The sequence below is a fragment of the Besnoitia besnoiti genome (genome assembly GCF_002563875.1).
Source record: "Besnoitia besnoiti strain Bb-Ger1 chromosome Unknown contig00007, whole genome shotgun sequence".
Taxonomy (NCBI): domain Eukaryota; phylum Apicomplexa; class Conoidasida; order Eucoccidiorida; family Sarcocystidae; genus Besnoitia; species Besnoitia besnoiti.
The window spans coordinates 3261311-3279382 of NW_021703915.1; the positions used below are offsets into that span (position 1 = coordinate 3261311).

At 58.8% G+C, this 18072-nt stretch overlaps 1 protein-coding gene across 1 annotated transcript; it reads right to left on the reverse strand.

Moving 5' to 3' along the window:
* Positions 1–1746: 1746 nt before the first annotated feature.
* On the reverse strand, positions 1747–17933 carry BESB_074580 (uncharacterized protein; the record flags this gene model as incomplete). The annotated part of the gene is made up of 5 exons (XM_029365831.1): positions 1747–4757; positions 5080–11294; positions 11923–14882; positions 15236–16492; positions 16911–17933. The coding sequence occupies 5 exons, from the start codon at positions 17931–17933 to the stop codon at positions 1747–1749; spliced, it is 14466 nt and encodes a 4821-aa protein (XP_029218315.1).
* Positions 17934–18072: the final 139 nt, after the last annotated feature.

The window sequence follows — 18072 nt, forward strand, 5'->3', positions numbered from 1 at the left end:
TGATGCTTTGGCATCTCGTCGCTGGCAGTCCCTCGCCGACGTAATAGCGTGTTCGGTGCCAACTGGCAGCGTTGTGTATCGTGCAGCACTGCAGTGCGGCCCGTGACATTACGTCATGCGCCTTGCGCCGTATGTTTGTCCACAGAAATGGAAATGCATTCAGAAATTTTATGGGTATGTATGAACATCATATGCTTGTCCCGGTGCTGGACGTGTCTCCAATCGGCTGGCGTGGATGCCGACAAGTCAGAACCGAAGCCTACCCCCGCGCGTGAATGTTAGTTCTGTCTAGGTGGATGTCCCTGCAGGAGAAAATATTGCATATGCATGACACCTTCGTTCCACTCGCCGTAGGAATCTGTATGCGGGGCACCAGTTTCAATGAGACAATGCGTGTAACTGATGCTGAAGTAGGCAGTGCGTTACATGCTTCTCATAATACTGCCTCTCAAAAGCAGGAGCGCCCAGCACAGGGCTGTCAATCTTTGCAGCCTACGTGGAATCCACTGAAAATAATGCTGTCATGCTAATACGTGAAACTTTGTCTGCTGTTGTATGATTATTGCTTTCCAGATTGCATTTGCGCGGCAGTATACAAACCAGTCTGCGGAAGCGACCAACGCACCTACAGCAATAAGTGTTTTGCTGCTTGCTCGAACGCTGTTGTAGTTAAAGAGGGACGATGTGACGATAAGGACTGACTGTCAAAGTTAGCAACGTTGGCGTTTCTTGAGGGGAGAAGACACGCACGAGTCAGAGGACATATGCGCGCGGTCGTTCTTCTTGAAGCTGTAGTATGCCTGTCTATCGGTCATCATCGCCTGCTGATCGACTACTCGCAGACTGCTCCGCCGAACTGTTGTTTTCATCTTCTCTGAGTCAGCATGCGGCTGCCGACGTGCATACGATCACGGGCTACATATGCAACTATGCCTCTGAAATAGTTCTAGCGCGTTGGGCGATTGTGTGTAGTATTCGGAGGAGCCGACCAGAGATGATTGCTTTCGGAGGAGGATTTCAGTTCATTTTCTACCGTTGGTGTGAACAGCGAAGACAAGTGCTCAGTGCTAATGCTGCTGCTATCGCTGATCAGCGCACGTGGGTGGAGCTGGCAGCTGTCTTCTCTCCTGTACGTGTTGGCCCCGATTCAACGGCGCCCCGGTCACACGATACCTCCAGACATCAACCGCATTATGGAGCTGACCGGTGGAGGCGGGGTTTGCTGGTGCACATCATTTAGGAAGCAAACGAAAAGTGCCCTATGTATGCAGGCAGTTTGACCATCTCAGAATCTCCTGGTGGCAGGGGCTTCAGGACGGAAGGCCCCAAACGCCTGAGTACATCTTGCAACTTATTAGCTGGGTGGGCATCTCTTTTGCTGAAACAGAATGCTGTTCAGTGTATGCTTTGTCCACACGCAAAAGCACAACGCACAACGACTCGCACTGTAGCACACCGAAGTCGGGCATCGCCCCTTGCACAGTCGGCACGCGATCTTGGAACTGAAACCATGTCTGGCGAAGCGTCGGAAATTGACGTGGGATTGCCCATGCACACGAGTCACGAAAGGGTTTAAACGTGTGAGCAACGTTCGGAGATTCAGTGGCGTATGGCAGAGCCGCAACGTCGCTGATCCTGTCGACATGCATCTGGGACAGCATGCGGCAACAGTCCACAGACCATCTACCGGATCTTGCTGCACTTCGTGATCGCAGAGAACCCTGCACATGTGTATGAAGACACATATCAATGAGCTTCATACGACCGTCCATGCTTCAAAGCAGCCTGCGCAAATGGCGATATAAAGGCGAAGATCTCGGCAGCGCTCCACCAGTCGGTCACCCTCACTTCGAACGTCACCGTCAGTGGTATTTCCGCAGATTTGTTGCGCCACCGCGTAACCATGCGGTGCAACATGGCGGTAGCGCTCTCTGAGACCTGACACTTCTGCGGCTTCTTCCTCTCCGTTTTGGTTTGAGTCTTCCTCTTCCCGTTCTCCCGTTGACCACCTCTACTGAGGACGTCAGCTTGCTCTACTCCATCCATGTCCGACATCTCATCACCGTCGCCGCGGGCCCATGGGGGCATCTGCGGTGCCTTAGCATGGCGAGTTTGTTCTAGGTTTCTCTCGTCGACACAGTTTTCCAGATGTTTGTCCCTCTCAGAAAGGCAACCGTGATGCTCGTCGTCCTCTCCGTCAACTACTACAGCGTACAAACGCGTATCTTCATCGTGTGTTGAGCTAAAACGTGGCGAGGACTCAACACCTGGCGGTTGTCGCATGGCTCGCCGACATGCGTCAAGGTGGTGCTCGGAATCTCTTCCATTGCTCCTGTCTCCGCCCGAGGCCGGGCTGGAAAAAAGAAATCGCTCAAATTCCATTGTAGTATGCTGGCTTGTATTCGTCCTCTGGGCATGGCGCACGGCCGACGTTTCATTTCCCGGGGCGCTCAATAGTCTGGAGCCCCGTTCACTGAGGTCCCTGTTGCGATCTCGGCGTGCAACTCCCCGCTCTGGATTGATTGTAGAGCCGCTCCCAGCAGCTTCGCACCCTTCCTGGCCCTTCTCGCCCGAAGCATATTGACCTGCGGTGTGTGTTCCATCGAGGCTCGTACGCGTTCGGGTCGCCGTCGAAAAACGAGCAGAAACACGTTCGGCGGTCAGAAAGTCGTGAGTCCGCAGGTAGTTTCCGGGAAGGCCGGGAGTTTCGACAGTAACACTGTTCCGCCTACTTGACCCGTACCTGTTTCTCATTAAAGACAGGTGCTTTTCTCCAAGATACTGAGATTCGGCGTAGGACTCTGCAAGCTTGTCGCTGCCTACCAGAACCTGTTGGAGAAGACCTTTCGCAGTCATCCACCTCCGGCTGCCTTGCCCAATGACGTGTTCAGCCTCCCCTTTTTGGCCACTACCTTCTTGTACGTATGTTCGATACGCCGAATGAGGGTCTGTGAGCACATCCTTCGGCAGGCCGGCTCGATTGACAACGGTAACACGAACAATAATCTCCTCGCACGAAGCCGTAGAGGGCGACGGCGAGGAAATAGGCAAGCTGCCTCCCGGTGTGGCAGTCTCACAAAGAACTTTCCTCTCATTTTCAGTCTCGGGAAGCTCCTGGAGGCCTCCGGATCTCTCGTCTTGCATAGACGTATCAGCCACGTGCCTCATATCCAGACTCGGCCGGCGTCGATATATCCTGCTCGCTACATCGGCCTTGGAAAACGGCAGCTCGTGATGTTGCGCCAGAGGGTCTACCCCAGCGTCGTCGACGGTTGTACGAAGCCACGCCCTTGGGTCCCGCTGGCCTACACTCTCCGGAGAGAGAAGCCGAGCTTGCAAAGGCAGGTGCTCACGTGAGGATGAAGATTCGGCTCGGCTTTGCATCTGAAGAAGCGGGGAGGGTGCGGCAGTAAGAGGCCTGGCTCCTGTCCGGGGTCGCCACGCATCCCAGTCTGCAGAACTAGAACAATGAGTCGTCGCCCTCGTGCTGCTTTCGCCTAGCCGCCCACTCAGCCCAGGGTCGGCCCCTCCTGCTCCCGTGACGCCATCCGGCTCAGGCACGCAATGGACGGAAGAACTGCAAAACACGTTGACATCGGAGATATCACATTTGCGAGCTACCCACTGAGCGCGGCCGTTTCGAATAAACAGAACCATTTCTGCCGTTGCGGCCACATAGTCCTGAGCCTCTCCCGAGTCACCTTCGGCGGTAGGGCCTCCGGGAATCATCGAACTGGTGTTGTGCTGCCGAGCACCGCCAGCCGACCGCCTATCACAGCCGAGTCGTCGGGATTCCTGACCTATCCCGCAGCCGTCTTTCAGGCCGCTTTCTGGAGCTACAGCCAAAGTTGCGTGTCGCTGCAGCGGGACCTCGGGCTTGCAAAAACACGCGGTAGCGCCCAGAACTATGGCGTTCCTAAGCACTTCCCTTTGTCCCACAAATTTAACTCTCGCCGCACAGACCTCGCACGCCTCGCCCGCGTCCCTGCCGCGGGCGCGGCTTAGTGGATCAGCCTCCGCCGCTATCGGGTATGCGTTAGTAGACCCAGTGGTCACTTCAGGCCTGACGGGTAGAGCCGCCAGGGTTCTTGGAACCGAGCTAAGACAGACGCCGGATCCGCGAGGGGGCAGCATTCTCGGCAGCGGAAGGGCCGCTTCGATGGGTTGCAGGCTACCAGCTGCAGCTGCAGGAAAACTATCTCGAAGTATCTTCATTGCGCGAGATACGTGGAAGCCGTACTGTTGAATGGTGTGGTCGGCTGGGAAGCAGCGAGCAGGCCGAATACGGTAGATGGTTTGGGCGTGCGTGAGCGACTGGTATATGCCGTGGGCAACGCTCTGAATAAGGTTCAAGCAGCCGCCGAAGGTGCCGAAGAACAGAGATGTCATGCCATGGACAAGGCCCGTCACGAGCCCTAGGGGCCCAGTCTCCCGGGCGCCCCGCAAGGGGTACACAACTACGCCTATCCAAGACGCAAACAGAAGCTGCAAGGCACCCAGGGAGCCGTACTTCATTCCGTCGAAGAAATTGCGTGGATTCTCAATCCCGTCTCGAGTGACACGGACAGCAGCTGGCCACATGCCCCGTAGGCTGTCGCCGTCGACGAGGCGGAGCATCTCGAAGAGCCGAAAGAGGCCTGAAACAAGCTTGCTCACGGAGCCACATAGGCCACTTCCTACGGCTGCTAGGAAATATCTTATGCCTCGCCAGAGAGCAGCTCGTGGTGTATCGGCGACTTCATCTGCGTTATCCGGTCCTGCAGCAGAGACCGCAGCGCAGCCGGAAGCTCACACAAGTGGCGATGATGATGCGCTATCAAGGACACTGCCCGCGCCCATCTAGGCTTGCTGGCGGGTACGCATGCGCAACCGAAGTATCTGTCCTTGGTCAGACATGCGCGCCTTGCCTCATGGAACCCTCTCGTCTTGCGCTACTTCAACTTTGTCAGACGCGGCTAGCCGTCCACCGTGCTGCGCCACACGCAAAAACTGCTTGTAGGCACCGAGTCCTCTGAAAGCCACCTGGCTGCAACGCATCAGGCATGCGCGTTCTAACGGGATTCCGCAGTAGGGGCCTACCTTTGATCCACGGCTCCCTGACAAGCGCCCTGGCTCCGGCCGAGAGATTGGTAACAAGGCCAAGTGGGTTACCGATAATGTCGATGGACGCGACCAACTTATGTACCTGTCGTAAGCCTTGCTGGGCGTAGAGCCGCAGCAGTGCTTCGCCCAGCTGGTCGGTCGTGTTGAAGAGTGCCTGATGAAGGACCAGGCGGAACTTCATCGGAAAGTTTGTGACATCCGTCATGCCTCCGCCAACGACCTGGAAACGCTTCAGAGCGACAATGTCTCTCCCTGTCATTCCTAAGTGCCGCTTGTGCTCTCGCGGAGCCCGGGTCGACAGAAGAATCTGAATGGGCCGGATGCAAAATGTGCGCACGTAGAGAGGCTTTTTATATGCGATCCTAATGGGCGGGACGCGGGGCAGAGAGCGAAGCTTTCGGAAACCTTCTGTGTACGGATCCAGACTTGATGCTTCACGAACCTCGCGGATACTCGTTGCTTGGAGAGCTCGAAGGTACATGTTGCGCAGCTGGACGAAGCGCAGAAGATACCGTATGAGTTCGAACGTTGTGTCGACCTCCACGTGGATGGATACTGGCGCCAGAGCGCAGTCAAAATAATGGAGCACGGTCGCTTCTTTCCCGGATCGCCCCCCGAACTGCACTCGCAGGAAACCACCGTCATGCCCTTCCAGGCTCGCCTCGGCGCCGCCCTCGTTAGGCTGAGCGAGCGCGTGTCGACTGCGCCGCTCCGCATGCTTGTCCCACGGACTGCCGCTTGTGCGCATGTGATCGCGTCTGCTGAATTGGATGCTAGCCCCATGTCTCTCTCTGGTCGCGTTTCCCCAGCGAATATATGGCTGAATCGAGCTTGTAATGATATTCTCAACCTGCGCACCAGTGAGGATTCCCTCCCCCAGTGTTGCTGCGGTCTTCGACTTCTTGTTTTCTCCTGTGGCTTGATGCTGCAGGAGTTCGTCCTCCGTGCACGGCCTTAGAACCGTCTCGTGGCGGGCGCCGCGGGTTCCATTATCCACCTGCAGTTTCTGCACCGAAAAGAGGAAGTCTGCCCGTCCAGACGCATGCCTCGTTGCGCCTGCGTCAAATGCAACTTCCTCACGGCTTGCCGCGGCGAAGGAGGCTGGCGTGCTCCCGTGTTGCCTTGTGGAGGATTCAGAGAGATCGCACGGCTTAGGGATGCCTGCACAACGCGCAGCGACTCGTATCCCCGAGGCCCCGATGTAGAGAAGCTCGCGAGGCGTATCATCTACGAGGGACACTCCACAGCCTTGAGCTTGCACTTCTAAATTGAATGTAACATTGGCGAGGGCAGGAAAGAATGAGGCAGAAGCGCGAGGGTGTCGCTCTGCCCTCTCATGGTCGTTGACTATGCTTCCCAAATCTGCGTCAGCATCCGGTTCATAGTTGATAGATCTGCCAAAACCGCAGCGATCCTGATAGCGCCCTTGTTCTGCGGAGGGGCTTATTAGGCCACCTCCTACGTGAGCAGACACGCGCTGGTGCTCACGTTTTTGCTCACGCGGACAGACAAGCCATTCTTCACGCATGTCGCCTTCACCTGGGGCAAGGCAAACTTTGTGCCATAGAAAGGGAAACGAACATTCTTTTTCAGGAAGCCCTGACAGACGATTGAACGACTCTGGGGAAGAGTGGCAGCGTTCCACTCCCCTCCCCAATCCAAACCCGAAGGCATTTTCTCTCGCTTCCGCTAAACAACATAGTGATCGCTTCCGCGTCGGCTGGGAATTCACTTGGCGCCGAGCGGTCGTTTCTGACGACAGCCGTTTGCGGCAACCGTACGCGACTGCGTTCAATCCACTTTTCGACGGCGACGATGCATGCGCTTCCGCCTCAGTGACTCGCTCCAATGTGGACAACGCAGACGCCCACAAATTAGGCCTCCCAAGAGGACGCGACTGGCTGCCAAGTCTCGGAAAGGAGGTCCGACAGCGCACGAAACAGGCAGTGAAACGCTCTGGCAGCCCACAGCCCCGTTGCCCTGTTGGAGCCGCGTGCCGAGACAGGTGTTGGCTCTGCGCGGCCTCCCAAGCTGTTTCCCAGTCGGCTTCTACGTGGCGCGTCCTCTCGCGTGGAGCAGCCCTGGCGTGTGCCTCGTGCGAGCCTAGTCGCTCTTCGGTTCGGCGCTGCCCCCCTCGTAAGACTAGGCTTCCCGGCGGCCGAAGAATAAAGGCCCGCAGACCAGAAGGTAACGCCGTGTCCCTGTATGCCCTGTCTTCGTCATTGGCGGCTTCAGACAGTGAACGCAATTCGTTCGCGCTGCATTTGTCCATTTTGTTGCCTTCGTTGCCCCCGTCTTCCTCTCTTGCCCTCAGGGCTGTCGGGAGGCCTCCCGGGCTCCCTGTTTTGTCCCCTAGGCTTAGGCAGCTTTTCAAATCCTCTCTTCTCTCACCCCAACTCTGGAAACGTCTGTGGCGCTTCCTCTGTGTTTTGTCTTTAGGCTGCCTAGCCGTCGTCGCAGGTGCGTCGTCGCTCCCGCGCCCCCCGCCTTGAGATGCGAGCTCACGTGTCCCCAAGAGCCCAGGCCAGATGCTGGGGCGCACTTTGAGGGCGCCGCTACTCTCGCCGACGGAGAGCCGCGACACGAGCCCAGAGCACGTGGAGGAGGCCGCCGATCGCAGCGAGCGAAGGCTGTGAGTTCCTCGCTCTTTCAGTGGCCCCAGGGTGTGGGACACGGATGACGCAGAAGTGCGACACAGACGGGCGCTCAGGGACATCGCGCGCCGCGAGCCCGGCGAAGTTAATACAGGGCCAGACGCGCTGCGAAGCGCAGGCCAACGGGTGAACGCGCGATTGCCACTGACACCGCCCGTTGTCGTGGGCGACTGTCGCCACGCATCCCGGGAACGCGGCGTCGGTATCGTTTCGGGGAAGGCGAAGCTTGTGCACTCTTCACAGATGTCGTGTTTATCGAATTCGTCGTCACTGTCGTTGTTGCTCGACGAAGTGTCGGAGAGGTCACTGTCATCCGTTTCTTGAAGGTCCAAGCTAGCAAGACTGCCGTCGCTGTTGCCGTGGGATACGTCAGATGAGCGGACGTGGCAAGGATCGGCCGCATCATCGCTGCCGCTGTCCTCGACCGCGTCTTGCTCGCTGATGGTAGTCTCTGTTTCCGTGAGTCCTTGTGACCTCGCGGTCATCCCCACCTCACCTACTCCGTCTGCCCCAGGCTCCGAGAGGTGTCTCAGAGTTCCAGTGTTGTCTCGCCCATGTGCACTCGCGTTCACGCCCGTTGACCGCTCACGCATGTAGCCCTGCCGTCGACGGAAACGCTTCGTTGGTTCGTCCGACCCGCAGAAAGCGTACTCGGATTCACTGTCGCTCGCCCGCGGAAGCACGTGACACAGGAATCTGTCTAGGCTGCCACTCCGGCTGCTGCAGGAGCTGTCTCGCCGATCCATTGGCTCCATAAAGCATGGTCTGGTAGGTGACAGTCCTCTTTCGCCGGCTTCCAAAAAGAGGGGAGGGACACAGTAGAGCCGGGGGCTCCGGGGGACACGTCCACCCATCTGGGGTGCTGCACCAATCGTTTGCAAGCTGAAGTCCTCGCGTGACATCTCTTGCATCTGGGCGGCTCCCTTCCTGCTTCCTTTCCGCATCCGGCCGAGCCAGCTCGCCCGCATGTCGCTTGGACGCCGCAAGGCCAACTGGCTTCCTTGCGCTGGCCTCGCGCCTCCCCCTCCGCGGCTCTCTCCTGCAGCAGCAAGCTGGGAACCGAGAGAACAGGTTGCGAACGCCGGGCAGAACTGCGACGAGTCTGCGCTGCAAATGCCGCAGGTCGCACGCACCGCTTCTTCGGCACCCAGGTGTTGGCGGAGTGACGAAGATGGCGCGCGGTGAGACAAATCCGAGTCGACGGATTCCCCACTCCCCCTTGACCTCCCTACAAACGACGCAAAAGAGTTCTTCTTCGATCTGTCCCAAGTTGCGGCCATCCGCGGTATCCTGGAAAGTGACCTCAGTGTGCCCCTTCCTGATAAGCTGTCTGCTAGGCCGTGTGGAAGGGTGTGTGTCTCTACAAGGGCGCGTGTCGCTTCAAATGGTGCGACGGCCTGAGGAAACGGTAGGCCTGACTGGAGTCCCGTCGCCGAGGCAACCCCCTCTCGCAGTTCGCCTGGAGCGGAAAGAATGTCATCTTCCCTTGTCTTCTCATGACGTCTTGAGGCAACTCCTGTGACTGGCTTTTTAGCACTGCGCATTCCCACGAGTACCTTCAGACTCCCGAGACCTGCCACCTTCGAGCCACCGCATGACTTCTGTTGTGGAGGGCAGGTGTGCTCGATGATGAGGCTCTGGCTGAGAGGCACCTCTGGAGTGCTTCGTCGCCTCACAGGCGTGTAACGCCGCCTGCCGGCGTCGTCACAATCACTCCAGCTTTTGCATTCAGTTCGTGGTCGATCCAATTCCATCGCGAGGCGTGCTCTGTAAGGCATATCTGCCACGCCCGTGTCATCGCTCCACGGTCCGCCTGTATCGCTTGCGCCTGTATGCTGTTCGCGCCCCGAGTACGAGTCACACACACGATGGACACCCCGTGCATTCTGCTTGTGGAAACTGCTCCTACGGGTGAGATGCCGCGATATAAGAGACAGACGCTTCAGCAAGGTGATTTCATTGGGGAAGCCGCGCTGATTCGTTTCCAGACCAGACGAAGAACTGTCGCCTCTTCTGTAGTCGCGCCTGTCGCAGGTTCCGTCATCAACTCTGCTGTAAGTGCAATCCTCACCGCAGATTCGTTCTGCGTCTTGCGTCAGATTCCCAGGTGGGAGGTTTGCCACAGTGTCCGCCACAGAGCGGGGATTTGGCTGATGTGGCGACCGTCTACGGTAGGCCGCACGATGGGCGCTTCCCGCCCACGAAGGGCTTTTGACGTGCGATGGCGCTCGGGGGCAGACATCCGAGATGATCACGATTCGGCGGCCTTGATGTACATCGGTGACGAAGAAAAGCTTGTCGCCAGTACGTGCCGGTGGCGGCGTGCGGTCGTTCCCGAGGCCTCCGTTGGAGGGGGCTGCGTCACCATTGAGGCTGGACACAGAGCGTCGCCGAGACCGTTTGGGGAGCTGAAGGGACCGGTGCTGCTTCACCTTCTCGATCTCACACGTGCGGCTATAAACGTGGCCTCTCTCGACGACGTTAAAACGCATCAAACGACGAGTGCGCTGGGGCTCCTGCCACGCGAAGTCGCATTTTTCCCCGGGCAGGAGAAAGTCTTTTTGGGCTTGGCGTTTGATGCCTGCCCCTGCCTGGCAGAACTGCACCACACGCCGGCTCTGATTGACGAGAAGGAACTCGGCCCTCTTCGGCTTGGAGAAGCACACAAACAGAGCTGCGTCCTCCACAGCTCGGATGGAAACCTCCACAATGCTGAACGCGCGTCTTGACCATCCGGAATGGACCGGAGAATCTGTGGCGGACGGTCGCTCTGCCACTCCGTGCAGCGTCTGCACTTCACCGGTCTGCCGGCCTGATTCCGCGCGTCGTGCACCGCGCCCCGATAGCGGCGCCGGGTAAGGGTCTTTGCCGAACATGGAAGGCAAACGAAGACCATTCATCGGCATTATCGGTGTGTCGTTCCCCGTGTTTTCCTCCACTGCGTGGGCACTCTCGTTGCCGATCCCTGCATCCTCTGTGTGAACGGGGCGCCAGCAGTTTTGGGCTCCTCCCCGTATAGACAATGCAGTGGACGGACCAGGCTGGCCAGGATACGCCGGTGCTTTGTCATCCTTTGGTTTTTTTGTTCTTGGGATTGGCTGGCCCTGGGCGGTAGCGTGTCCCCTCTGACCGCCATCCGATTCATCTTTTCGACTCGCGCCTCCCTGAGGGGAGCAACGTAGACGAATTTGAAAGCGGCACACGCGGTTGATGAGGATCTCAGACGACCACGCGTGGGTTCGACAGGAGGCGCTGGGCGGTTCGCTGGATCTTCGTTGTGCAGAAGCTCCGTTCTGCGCTCGAGAGCGAGAAGACGAAGCTAGAGTGCCCGTCGGTGGAGAACGAGGTCGGCCGTTGGCAGCCTGACACCCAGTTCGGCACACGCGGGCAGGCGACGTGCACTCGGTATTAGGCGAGGAGCCTGCGGACTCGTTTGACGACATGACTTCGCCTTCATCCCAAAGCGAGGACGAGAACTGTGGCAGGCCTGCCTTTCGCGCTGAGGAACTCGTGACAGATGTCGCCGTGGCCAGCGGACTGTGTAAAGTCGACACAGAAGCACACGTAAACGTATTTTGTCTCGCGTACAACAAGAGGAAGGTAACTTTTCTTCCCCACTCGCATCCGCATCCAGCATGACGACTCGCAACCTGCTATCCCGGCCATCCTGGCACCGTAACGGCGCATCAGGCCTCCACCTGCTCCGTTAGCAGGTAGCCTAAACCCTAAACCCTGAAACGCTACATTCCACCCCCGCATATGGTTACAGAAAAACGAGGCATTCTTCGGTCATGGAAGCGCATGTACTGCTGAGATGCGGAGAGCCGCCACTGCCTCGTCAAGCCGCTTGCCTTGTAAAGTGGAGACAACCAAGGCCGGCGGATCTCGACGCTATTAGCAGAAACGAGCGGACAAGCAATCATCCGCGAGAAGCGCCTTTTCGTTGTTGATAGTGCATCATGACAGGCTTCCTCTCGTCGTACCTCTTCATGTCTGCCTAGTGTCCCACGCAAACAAGGGGACCGTTCGGTATCTACTGCCATCTGCGTTCCCATGCGCGAAGAGGATATGCCTTTTGACACGTGATGAGGAGCAGTGGGCTCGAGCCAAACTGTATGCTCAGACAACGCCGAATGCTCCGGAGATATATGCGGTTGCCTCTTACTTGTTATCTGGCACCATCGGCACTCTGGGAGCGCCGTCGTCGCCCGTTCGCTCCTCGATAGAACCCCACATCGCCCGCAGGTCTCCGCCTCCACCGTCTTTTGTCGAACTGTCCTGCAGAACGGCATGTTCTCCACGCGCCTTTCGCAGTACCGTGCGTACCTCTCCTCTTCCACCGTGCGCCCCTGTGCCTCCTTCCACCTGTCTGTCACATTTAGAGCCGTCTGCCTTCTGTTCGCTGAGTTCCGTCTGGACTTGCTGCAGAGGGATAGCCGTTACGGCCGCCAGGATGGGTGATAAAAGAGAGAAGATTATGGACGGGCCTCCACTTCGAGTCCCTTGGCTGGGATGAAATGCCACCTGGTGACCAGATGCCAACTGAATAATTCCTTCACCCTTGGCGACGGCGCCTCTGGAGCACCCTCCCTGACATTCGTTCCCTGGGCGCCCCTCACGACCCGGAGCTTCTGCCTCGCAGTCTGTGCTGGCGTGGCACGCGCCAGTCGGACGCGCCGACCCTCCTTCGGCAATCCACAGGTCGAATGATAGGTTGTTGACAAGCGTGAATCGGCTGAATACGTTTATGATGTTTGTGCGGACAAAAGGTGGAGGGGCCCTGGAGACTGTCACTCCTAGCCAGTGCGGGCGGCTGTGCACTGAAGCTGTGTCGGTAGGCGAGGTCGCGCGAGAACTGTGGCTGAGCCAGCCCCAAAAGATGCTCCGCCTTGCGTCCCCCTTCGGCACGACAACTTGTGTTACGCGCCCCGCAGTGTCCACCCGAAAGGGCGCAGACAAGGCACCGACGGCGACGGCAGAGGATCGTTCAGGAAGAGTCGAGCCGCCTTCCACTGCGCGTGCCTGCGTCTCGTCGCTGTGGTTCTGCTGTCTCTCTTCAGGTCCGCGCTTGAACAGCCGAGCGGATTCGCTACTCTGGGCATCGCCCTCGGCTTCTTCCTTCTCTTCTTCCGCTCCCTCCTTCCTCTCCGTAGGACAAGAATCTACCTCTGTTGTTCCATTTCTGCGGTCGCTGGCGCCCCACGTTTGCCGTTCAGGAAACGTAGTAAACCGCTCGTCGCTCTTCGCCGCGTGCCCCGACGAGATCTGGCCGCGTCCAGTTCCTCCGTCATTCGCGGCGTGATCGGCTGCTCTCTCGTGTTGCCTCCGCTGAGGTGTCTCGGTGCTGGCTGCGTCTTTCTCGCCATCCGAAGGCCTGCTGCGCTCCGCCGGCGTCCCCACGAATGCGCTCAGGTGGAGAGGCTCAGCCACGCCGAGGCGAAGGGAACACGTCGCGCCTGAGCTCTCACAGCTGATCACCCGCCAGTCTGTGCTATCGAGTCTCTGGGGAACGCCAACACTGGGCTGAACCACAAGAAGGGGCTGTGGATGCCTATTCACTACCCAGAACGGTGCAAAGAGCTTCACAGTTCGGGCCGACGTCTGCCAGACAAACGTCCTCAGGCCCGCCTCCTCAGATGTGTTTCCCCACGCCAGTTGCAGAGCCGCTCTCAGGGGCATGCTCGGCGGCTCGGCGTCCACCGATATTGGCGAATCCTCTTCAGCGGACGCCCCGAACGGCAGCGATGGCTGGCGGTCGCCTGGTACAACCCAGTCTTCTCTGCACTCCGGGAGCGTATACTGAGCCACACTGAACATGCGGGGGGCGCAACAGGCTGTCGAAACCCTACCAACGGGGAGGGACTGGATGCTTCGAAGCCCACGGCCACTGAGGCAGGAAGCAAGAGCTGAAGCAGACGGCTGTACCGCGTTAGTCGGCGAAGGCGGACACCCGGTCGCTCCGTGGCGCGCTGACGAGGCCGACCGCCAAGAAAGACAGAAAGCCCGCCCTGTCTCTCTCTTGTCGGTCTCTGCGGGCGCTCCAGTGTAAGCCACCAATCTCCAACGCATGCTCGCCTTTCGTCCCTCCTCGCGTATATCTTGCGGGCACGGATCCACGAGACTGCCGGCGTCGCTTGCACCAAGCGACCGTGACGCGGCCGTGTCTTCGAGGAGCGGCCACACTTCCGCAGTTGCTGCACGGCGCTTTGCATCTGTTGCGTTCCTGGAGAACGGACATGTAAAATGCGGCTTAGAACGCGACCCCGAGTGCGCAGTCGATACCCCCGTAATCTGCTCCAGCGACTCTGTTGGGCATGTGGCGTCACCACTGACCGACCCGCTGGCTGTCTCGGCGGATATTGTGATGTATGGTGGAGCCATTCCGGCCAATACACGGTGAAGAGGATGACCTGAGGCTACAGGCCGGTCGTGTGAGTCAACAATGTTCGAGCGATGCAGGACGAGCTTCGTGCCGAGGACCGCCGATTCATCGCTGAATGCCTGGCCCAAGGAGAACCCTTTCGACTCATAGATATGGCGATACGGATGATTTGCACTAGCAATAGAGAATTCGACGGTCAAGGCCGTGCACGCCTCCTCGACTGCCGCATCTTCTCCAGGCCGCAGGAGCATCGACACGCGTCCTGCAGGTGCCGCCGCCGCCGACGCAGGCGAAATGCTAAGCGCTTGCATTCCACGCAGCGAGGCAGGACTTGGCGGGTGCGTGTAGTCACACGAGCTGTACAGGCGTTCAGGCAGACACTCCAAGCTCGCGCTTAGTGCCCTTGGAAATGACGACAGATCTAGTGACGAGAGCGAATTATGCGTGCGCGGGTGGGAGATAGCGAATAGGCCGCTCGCCGCTGGAAAGCAGAAGGCCTCTGTCGATGACCGGCGCCATGATTCTGTTGGCGACCGTGAGCCGTCCCTGCGAATCAAGCGGCTATCATGCGGCACTCGAATTGCATCAGTTCTCTGGGGCTGGTGAGAGCCGAAGTGGGACAACGAGGCGAACGTCTGGTACAGACGGCCGCTGTGCTGGTGTGTGCCAGCGGCTGGGGCTTCTGGTGAGGATGTTGGCTGAGTCAGCCAGATGTTAACCGAGTCGAGCAAACGGTTTCCGATCTAAATGAGCATATAGAAGCACACAAACTCGCAACGGCACCAACAATGAAGTCCCGTTACGCATGCATGAGACGGTACTCCGCATCGGTGTAGAGTGTCTCAATACATCACACGAACTCCGCTGCGGTGACGAAAGGCCCTACCCCAAGCGGATGAACCTTCGTAGGAATTGCGGATGAGTCAGTGACACGTGCGCGCAATAACTAGCTGATCAGCACACCGCGAACGCCCGGTTGCAACGCGCAGATAGACTACTCCTCGCGTTCTGTCCTACACCCTCCTGTCTCCCTCCGCTGTAGCAGCTTTGCCAGATCCTCCAGTCGTGCTCTGCGTCAGGCAGCGAAACATCTTACTCGGAGAGGGGGCTCTATGCCAATCTCAAAGAAAAGCGGATCTTCCTCTGAGAGAAAATCGCGCGTCTTGCCGTACACCGTCACCGCTAGAGCTATGGTGCGTTTTAAGGGTCCCCGCGCGGCAGCTGTTGCAGCGAGAAGCGATGAGCCATTTGCCACGGCGTGAGGCTTGCCATTTATTGGCGAAGAAGGCCTTTGGCGTAACCGTGAGGATTCTGGATAAGGGTCAGCTCGCGGGGATCGCTTGTCAACCCACATACTCCCGCCTCCGATTTCCACAGTTTGATCCTCCCCTGTAAAAGGTCTGGCACGCGGCCACGCCTCTCCGCTTCCTTCGGGAAACAACGCCCGCTGCCGTGACGAGGATTTCCCCGTCGTCCGCAACAACGCGTCACAGGATTCGCTATGGCACGGCGCTGCCCCTCCACCAGTGCTACAGCTCTGGCAGGCCACTGAAGGGTGCAGAGCACCTGGTGCATCTGCCTCACGGGCTCCTGTCCCCTCTGGCCCCCTCGACACATTGCTTCCGATGTCCCAGCCGTGATCGGCGTCCCTGCGCGTGGACCGCCGACACACGTAAGCACTCGTGTCGCGACATGTATGCGTATTGACCAATGTGTCTCGCGCGGATGTCTGTAGTTTTTGGGCGGCGCTTCCCAGCCTTGAGACGACGCTGGACATAGAGGCGAAACGGCGAAGCGGGGAGTGCTGCGACACTAAAGGGGGCTGTGCCGGAGCTCCTCCGCCAGTTGATGACTCGTCGCCTTTGATCCGGCATTGTTGCAGCTTGCGGGCGTGTTCCGCCTGACCGGCCTGGTGAAAGCCGCGCATTCCACACGAGCTGGGAATGCCTAGGAGAGGTGAAGACGGCGGCCCCGCCTGCCATGCTAGACGCCTTGCATGCGAATGGGAAGCGCGTTCGCCAGCCGTCGCCTCATCGGAGCGCCGCCGGCTGGGATCTGCCCAGGAGCGGACCCGGCTCGTAGTACTGCGAAGTTCAGCGATACTGGCGCTCGCGCGCCATAACCAAGTTCGAGGATGCAAGGAGCGCTGGAGCGGTGAGACAAGCCCTAGGCCGAGATAGTGACCAGGCAACACTGACTGCCGCGCCCGTTCGGAAAACTCAACAGTGTGCGGTCGAAAAGTGTAAGCGGCTACACTGAAGCTTGGGCAGTCCAAGATGCGCTGAAAGGATTGGTCTGGAAGCAGCGGCTGCGCTCCAAGAACCGATGCGAGATGGAAGACAAAGGAGTACACCTGCACAGCAAACAACGTAACAAGCATGATACAACCCGTCTGGCGCACACGCGTGCGACATAGATTGCAGAGAAACCTACTTGCGTATCAACACGTCTTTTGACGCCGCGGCTCTGCCGAAAGTCCGGTTCAAATATGAAGGCGAATAACAACGGAGCGCTCATGGGGCCCCTCGAGAAACCGCGCTTTAATCGGTGAACTCGCTGCGGGCCTGTCGCCAAAAACCATGCCTTCACCCAGTGCAGCAACGCGCAAGCCGCGAGGCAGCACAAATCCGACAAGGAGCCTCACCACAGGCCGGCACAACTCTGTCAATGATTCTCTGTATGGTCACTGCGACTGCTTTTGGTCCTTTAGTCGACGTCACGCATTACGACAAATGCTGCCTTGCGCGGACGTCCGGTCTCCGTAAACTTACGTCAATGTCGGCAGCTCCTGGAGCAATGTTAGTGCTTCTCGTACTGTTCAGGAGCTCCAGTGCGCGTGTCCATATCGACGTGCCTTTCATTCCTCTTCTCAGCGCCAATCGTCGCAGAGCTGAGCGGTCAGCAAAGACGGCTGCGCGCGTGCTGGTCGTATCTAGCTGGCCCGCTCGTTCCATTGCTCTCCCATGGGGACACTGAGGACGAAAATATCTTTTCAAGGGTACCCTATTTTTGCGCTCTTCGCGCCTTCCCGTAATGCTTCGCGGTGAGACCGGAAGCCGCCAGCTCCCCCGCGGCTCCTCGTGGTACTTCTTCAACGAAAAGGCCCTCTGGCGACGTCCTGCCCCCTCGCCTAGTGTAGAGCCTGGCGGAGAAGCGGTTGGCGGAATGGCGTGTGAAACATGTTCGCAGCAGTGAGGACAGGAGCACGCGCCACGCGCCTGAATCCCCCCTCTGCTCGCCGTCTCACGCAATTGTGGTAGTCCTGTGCACGACACTGCTACAGACCCTGGAGGCGTCGAGCCTGGGGTTTCCTCCCTCAAACCATGCGCTCCGCAGGAGCGATCAAGCAGAGGGGCGGAGGCAACGCGCCCCATGAACAGCGGGCCCTGGCTCTCACCCGCACAGAGATCGGTGGAATCGCCTGCGGCATCGCCGCCTGCTCGCCCTGTGCGCGCTCTAAGCTTCGGCACCTTGTCGCCTAACACAACCGCCTCCAGAGACCCAAACTTGCACCCGCGGGTATCGTCCTCGCCACTGTGGCAGCGGAATGCTTCCTGCGCCCCCAAGCCGTCCCCTTCTCGGAGGCGGTGCGCTGCATGCTGCCGGGTAACGGGGGAGAGCAAACCACGCCGAGGCAGATCGGTTTCGCTGGTGTACCCCGCTAGCCCCAGTTTCCACCACGCTCGACGAGGCGTGCAGGCCAGGTTTGCGCGCTCTGTTCTGCCTGCGATGTCGGATGATGCGCGTCGTCTACCGGCGCCATACCACCCCCACGCGCCTCCTTCCGCCGACATCGGGCGCGTGCGGCTTCGCCAACGCGTTACGCCACCGGTGGGAAACAGTGGAAAATGACTGCGGTACTCGCGATCGTCGTCTCCTTCACCGTCACTCAGGGCCGCGTCCTCGCCGGCAGTCGTACATGCTGCGTCGCTG